The following is a 7,466-nucleotide window of genomic DNA, read 5'->3' as shown; positions in this document are numbered from 1 at the left end:
AATCATAACTGAAAAACTAATACAGAAAAAGTCTATCTTCTGGAAATAGAAAAGACACATCATGTAATCATGCCAATCCAGAATTAGTTAACAGCTCATGAGGCAGATTTCAACAAGTTCCGTATCAGGAATTAGAGATGGGAATGCCAGAATCTGCCTCAGTTGCTCATGTTGTTACGGCAGATGGATGGGATCAGGATTGGGATGAGGAGAATGCAGTGAAGTCACCAGGTGGACATACCTATGGGAACATTTCTGCTAATGGCCTCACATCCAGGTCTTCTAAAAAGGATGGATGGGAAAATGACTGGGATGATTACTAATACAATATTATCCAAGAGAAATAAGAAGTGTTCTGTGTTACACGGGGTACAAACTCCGTGGGAGAGCTAAACGTGTGAAGACTTTTTTTGTTATTTAAATCTTCAGTTTTTTTGTCTTTACAAACTTGGATACTCTTCTAAGCACATTCTTTTGACTTAGCTACTACAGTATGTGTTGTTACATATGTATTTTCATTCTTGTAACGATATATTACAAATTATACCTACTTGCTCTAGTGAAAGTCTTTCTTCACTATCCTTCTTTAGATTCTCTGGTAATAGTACTTGCAGCAGCATAAGCGTCCGAAAGTAAATTCTTCTCTATGTGAATAGTGTAATACTAATTCCCTCTCCATGTTCCAATGGATAGGAACCCTTGTGAAAATGTGGTTCAAATTTGCTGCTTTAATTGTTAAGGAAGTTAAATACTGATAGAAAGTCTCGTGGACTAGTTTTTCTTCGATTGATCTGTGAGAGCCTAAGATTTAGTAGTAAAGACAAATCATTTTTACCATAAATTATGTTAATACTTGGAGGAATAAATTTAAAATGGAAATGCACCTTTAGGTAATTCAAGGTTGAATAGTGAAAAGAAAATAGGAGATTGTCAATCAATATACTAAAATGAGTCCTTGCCTCGTAACGTTTAGGCTAAAATGTCCCGCACCATCTGTCATATGCTTTTGACACTCTTGAATCCTTTCTTTATGAACACCGTGATATCAAGCTCCTTCCTTTGTGAGTTGCTTATTCTGTTTTTTAAGCAAAAATAAATGAGGATGCTTTTCTTTTTCAGGTTGACTTGGACCATAATTAGCTATTGGTTCATACGCCAAACTTGTAAAACTCAAGTTTGTAATACAGATCAGGGAACACATAACTACTTTGTACAGATGTACTACATGCTGGTCTTTTTTGTACCATTCAATTTTATCATTTGTTGGGGAAGCTAAACTTGGAGTCTTATAGTACAATCTTCTCCTAGAAAGTGAAGTGAGAAATGTTTGCACTCTTCTAAGCTTTTGGTTGTAAAAGTTTCCAAAGCTCAAACTCCCTTTTTACTTTTGTATTAGATACGTATCGCTGAGTTTTCACTTTATTCCCATGAAAAGAACAAACAGATTGGAGGTTATAGAAGCTTGGTCCCCGCTCATGAATAACCTTTAATAAAGCAAAGATAGCACTAGCTGATTAGTGAAAGTTTAACATGCAGTCCCCATCATTGTGTCCTGATAAAGTGAAGACCCCAAAAGAGAAGAAATGAAAGGAAAAAAAATCATGTTGCTCTATACACTGTCCAAGATACCTTTCTTTTCTATATTGTAATAGTGTTTCACGCCTTAAAGACATTCAAATTTTTTTGGAACACTAGAAAATTACACATCTGTTTTTCATGATTGAGTTCCTTGATCATGGTAGGCCTGATAGTCTATTATTTAAACATTTCCCAAGCATGTAAGAACTGTATTTTTTGCATCATAATCTATCCAAGGACTAATTCTAGAAAAATGCCGGTACGCTCGGCTATAATGGTTAATGATGGCCATTAGTACTATTTCTTGTTTAGGCATAATGGTTATTAACTAAAGATGAAATATGGCAGGACAAGTGTTCCAATAATCATTTGAACTTGCACAAGTAATATTGTTTGTTGGACTTCTACAACAAGCAACATTAATCGTGCTTGCCTCAAAATTTGGATAAAGGAGGAGTTTTAATAAATTGATGACCAATGTAAAGATTGTCAAATTATGATTAAACCACTAGACACTAAATGGAATGAATGACCTTCAATGGTGATTTGGAATTGAAGCATGGTTAATTGATAGTCAAGGATCCGAAACTTTTGATTTATTATTCAGCTTCGAGTGTGTTCATCTTTATTATTGCATTTAAAATTCACTTAGGGTCAAGGAAGAATCTTAGGGAAAAGAACCGCTTTCTTATCAATTAGAAGGAAGAAAGAAGGAGCCGCTCGTCCCGGTAAACGAAGTATGCTTTGGTGAGCGAGAAGCAGCCGGGTATAGGAGTAGGGACAGTGCAACGGTAGGCTTAGAGGAGGCGGCTATAACATATTTCAGTCAGCTTTAAAGGCTAAACTAACCCAGTCGAATTTTTTTATTATTAAAACATGGCATGATAGCATCACTTTTTCATGCACATGGGACAAGTGCAGTTAAGGTCCCCCGCTATCTTGCAGTGGCAGCTAGTCTTCAATTCATTGTAGTAAGACTTGACATGGAAGCATTCATTATTTCACCAACCTCTCCTACTTTAACCCAAGTGTGGTAGTGAATGGATTCTCTCATTATTCAAGAAACGGATTTTTGTTTAGAAGGATAAAAATAATACTTGTTTTACAAATAATGGTCACATTCTGACGGTTAAAATCTTGAAAAGCACAAAGTGCGTGATTATTTTCTTTTAATGGTAGGTTACTGCTCATTAGCAATATCTAAAATGCTGGATGTGTTAACAGATATCCAATGCGTTGAAAGAAATGAAATGACTTAAGATCAAGAAATGCCACTGAATGGTGGCCTACTTTGATGTTCTCATTTCATCAGGAATCCATGTGGGGCGTCTTCTATAATAAAAATGCAAAGGATGTATTTTTCAGCTTTGTATGGACAACAACGTCAAACAAGCACAAGACAACCGGAGACACAAGTCGGATGTCTCAATACTGCATAAAGAAAATGCTAGTCTATCAAAATATATCAAGGAGCCCAAACTGGAGCTGGTGAAGATGAATTCAGTTATTTAAATAACTCAAAGATTTAACAAATGGGATAGGTATTTGGATTATTGGATAAGAAAAAATAACTAGATAGTGACCTTCTCCAGATGTATTTCCTGTCAACAATGTAACAACGAACTGAATTCCTGTTCACCACATGACTCATTCTCTATAATCTGTATTTCGACAAAAACCTTGTAACATTACTCTATTTCCTCTGGACTTCCTGACGGACATCGGATTAGCTCCAAAATTTTGATCACCTCTTCCATGTCTGGTCGATTGGATGGAACTTGAGATGCACATATCAAACCAAGTTTCACAACTGGAACTGCCTCTTCAACAGGGAAGTTACCTTGGAGCCGTCCGTCTATGCATTCTTCTATCCTGCCTTCTTCTAGTGCTCCCCGCACCATGTCACATAATACAATCACATCATCTTCCATGTACTCCACAGGTCTTTTCCCTGTTACCACCTCAAGAATCAAGATGCCAAATCCATAGACATCACATTTCTCAGTTATCTTCACTGTCTGGCATGCAAATTCAGGAGCCATGTATCCAAGGGCACTCTGAATCTTGCTGCTCAAGATGTAACGATCCAAGATGGGTAATAAACAAGCCAAACCAAAATCTCCAACTTTCGTGTTGGCAGAACCATCATCTATGAGGACATTGGTTGACTTCATATTGTAGTGAATAACGTTCAGCTGGTGCAGATAGGCTAAGCCTTTCGCAGTATCAAGAATAATGTTGAATCTTTGCTGCCAAGAGAGACTCCTTTTGGAACTTCCCTCGTGGAGTAACTTGTACAAGCTGCCTCCGGATACATATTCATTAATCAGGAGCTGAAGAGAAGGTGTCCAATAATAACCTTCAAGTGTCACCAGGTTCTCATGCCTGATGCTTCCAAGGCTTTTCATTCCCCTCTCAAAATCTTCTTGGGACTTGATCAAACTTGTAATGTTGAGCTTCTTGATGGCAACAGAACGTCCATCTCCGAGTTCTGTCTTGTAGACGGCTCCAAAACCACCACGTCCAAGTTCATTATCCTTGTTGAGCAGCGCTTGAGTTCCAGCAACAAAATCTGTGTCACAAGAAAACATAACAAGCTTGCCTAGATTGGCTTCTGTACCATGTGAATGGCTAAAATCATCGCCACCAGATAAGGTGAAAGTTGCAGCAGAGACTGCCATAGAAGAGCGCACATGAAGATTGAGAATAGAGACAATCACTACTCCAAGAGCTATGAAAACTGCTGCTCCAATGGCAATGAGAGATGATATACTGAGCATGATTCTCTTATGAACAAGCGAAGTAACAGAACCATGATTTGGGTCAGATGAATTGGGGTTTAGTACAAGAGGTTTGGGATGGACAGCAGGGCAGGAGTGATTAAGAACAGAACCACATAGGGATGGATTACCAACAACAGATGAGGGAGAAATGGTATTGAAAAAGCCACCTACTGGAAGTTCACCTCGGAGATGGTTGTGGGAGACATTAAATGTGACAAGGTGGGAAAGATTGGTTAGTTCTTTAGGCAAGCTTCCAGAAAATTGGTTAAAGGAGAAATCTACAACTTCAAGAATGGTCAACTTAGCAATCTCTGGAGGGATAGAGCCAGTGAGGTTGTTGTGGGACAGGTCCCTACAGAATCAAAGACGCAAAACAGGTGACTCTTAGAATCACTCAGCCAAAACAAATGCAAACATCACGATGCATATAATTGCAATTTGAAAGAAGATAACCTGATTGAAAAGTTAATTATAGCCTTACTTGGTGTAACTGTGGTTAAGAGAACAAACATTGAAGAAAAATGACATGTAAGTGGAAGGAAACTACTTACAATGAACTGAGAGCAGAGCAATTTGCAATATCTGCAGGAATTGTACCACTCAGATGATTTTCTCTCAGCTTCAGTTCCAGCAATGAAACAGCACCCCCAATTTCATTGGGAATGCTTCCGTTTAGTTGATTGCGACTTAAATCAAGAATTTGAGTTGCGTTTAGTTTACCTACAGCTTCTGGGATAGTACCATACAAGAAGTTCCTGGAAATATTCAAGACCTGCAAGCTACTGATATTCCAAATGGCAGACGGTATTTCACCAGATAATGCATTGGAAGACAAATCCAAAACTTGAAGGTTTCGATAGGAAGCAGCCATGGATATCGGCGGATAATCTATACGTCCGGTAAACCTATTCCCGGAAAGGGAAATGCTCTTTACTCCTAATCTAAAGGTCCAAGAAGGAAGGTTACCAGTTAAGAAGTTGTTGCCGATGTCCAAGATTACAAGGTCGATGCATTTCATCAAGGACGGAGTCAAACTTCCAGCAAACTGATTGTTCGAGAGATTCAGTTCCTTTAGCAATGAAAGGTCTCCCATAGAGCTTGGAATCCTACCAGAAAGATTATTCGCAGAAAGATCCAAAACCTTGAGACTTTTCATCTCTGCTATCCAATCTGGAATCTCCCCATTGAACGAATTTGATCTTAAATTCACAATGGTACATAAATCCAGTCTTCTCATAGACTCAGGAAGTCCTCCACTAAGCAAATTCTCACTCACATCCATAGACTTCAGCTGCACACAGTTGCCAATATTTTCAGGCAGCCAACCAGTAAACTTGTTTTTCTGTAAATGAATCGACCTCAAAGAATATAAACCCTCAATTGCTTTCGGAATCTCACCCTCCAATAAATTATCAGAAACATCAAGGGATTGAAGAGAGCTTAGGGACCATAACTCTGAGGGCAATTGGCCTGAAAGCCGGTTCGATGAGAAATTAACCCTTTGCAATGTTGAGCAAGAGTTTAAAGAGTTGGGTATTTGGCCAGTGAGATTGTTGTTAGCAAAGGAAACAGATTGCAGAGAGCCACATTGTTGAAAAAATTCATCAGGAATTGAGCCTGACAAATTGTTGTCACTCAAATCAATAACCCTCAAGCTAGGTATTTGGGAAAGAATGGGATTGATATTGCCTGTAAAATTATTGTTAGACAAAGATAAAACCCTCAAGAACTGTAACCTCAACAGGCTTCTACCAATATGACCAGAAAGAGAGAAATTATCAAGTAAAATCTCAGAAACTCTATTGGACTGAGGAAAACAGTTTATACCCACCCAATTACAAGGAGTAGCATCATCTTCTGTCCAAGATGTTAGCTTTGATTTTGGGTCAGTCAATCCAGCTTTAAAAACAATTAAACCCATAACATCATCATTGAATGCCGGGTCCAAACACTCCACCACAAACGGAGCTAAGGATAAAACAGTTAATATGTGCAACAACATTTTTTTCTACCACCAGTTGCCACAGAAAAGTACACAAGGATGGTCGGAGTCAAAAAGGGTGTTATTAAGAGAAGGAGATGTCAACAGAAAGAAATGCCAAAAGGGTGTGAAGAAACGGAATGCAATTGCATATGTAACGAACATCAGGATTAAAGAACAAAAAATCACTGAGAATGGCTGAATATCAAGAAGGTCGAGACAAAAGGAAACATTTTCACTGCTTGAGGAAGAAAAAGGGTGAATGTGTCAGCTTCAGAAGAAATCAAAGAAGTTGCACCCACAAGAACAACGCCGGTAGAGTGTGGACTGAAAGAGAGAAATTTTGGTGTTTGGTTAAACTTAAAAGGGGAGGAAGTTTTAGAAGTCTCGTTGCACCCACAAGAACAATGCCGGTAGAGTGTGGACAGAAAGAGAAATTTTGGTGTTTGGTTAAACTTAAAAAGGGGAGGACAGTTTTAGAAGGCTCGATGCACCCACAAGAACAACGCCGGTAGAGTGTGGACAGAAAGAGAGAAATTTTGGTGTTTGGTTAAACCTAAAAGGGGAGGACAGCTTTAGAAGTCGAAGAAGAAGAGACTGACGTGTGTGTGGAAGCTTAGAGGCAGACTGATTCTTTTAAATTTGTTGTTTGAGTACTAGAGTTTTGATGTGGAGGGGGGAAGAGAGAATTAAAAGCTGGTGGATTCAATGATTTGCTTTTAGCCAAAATTTTAGTGGAGTGTAGAAAGTGGTGGTGGGTTTTTGTTAAGAGAGTAAAGATTTTTGGAGTGCATAGAGAGTTGAACGGCGAAAAAACATCAATTTTTTCTTTTTTTTTTGTGTTAAAAAAAAGGCATTTGTCTGTGCCCACTGCCTACTGGTAGCCTGATATACATACCCGCGCGAGATGCATGAATAATATTCAATTAATAGTTTAATTATTTTTGTTTGAATTTGTTAAATTATATTATTTTTAAAAATAAATATTTATCATCTTATTTTTTAATAAAACAGAGTCTTTTTCTCTACCCACCTCCCTTCATCCCCCAATCATTTTTTTATTTTTTTTAAATATAAACATTTTTCTATTCCTTTCTCCTCACGCCTCCACCCGCACTCATTCC

General features: G+C 38.2%; 1 protein-coding gene across 1 annotated transcript; it reads right to left on the bottom strand.

Annotated features, from left to right (window-relative positions):
* Positions 1–2,836: 2,836 nt before the first annotated feature.
* LOC107842471 (probable LRR receptor-like serine/threonine-protein kinase IRK) lies at positions 2,837–7,177 on the bottom strand. The gene is made up of 2 exons (XM_016686333.2): positions 4,913–7,177; positions 2,837–4,713 (listed from the first exon to the last, which is right to left on the bottom strand). The coding sequence occupies exons 1-2, from the start codon at positions 6,361–6,363 to the stop codon at positions 3,267–3,269; spliced, it is 2,898 nt and encodes a 965-aa protein (XP_016541819.1). The 5' UTR covers positions 6,364–7,177; the 3' UTR covers positions 2,837–3,266.
* Positions 7,178–7,466: the final 289 nt, after the last annotated feature.

This window comes from Capsicum annuum, chromosome 9 (assembly GCF_002878395.1).
Source record: "Capsicum annuum cultivar UCD-10X-F1 chromosome 9, UCD10Xv1.1, whole genome shotgun sequence".
Lineage (NCBI taxonomy): Eukaryota > Viridiplantae > Streptophyta > Magnoliopsida > Solanales > Solanaceae > Capsicum > Capsicum annuum.
This window is presented reverse-complemented; position numbering and strand designations above follow the sequence as displayed.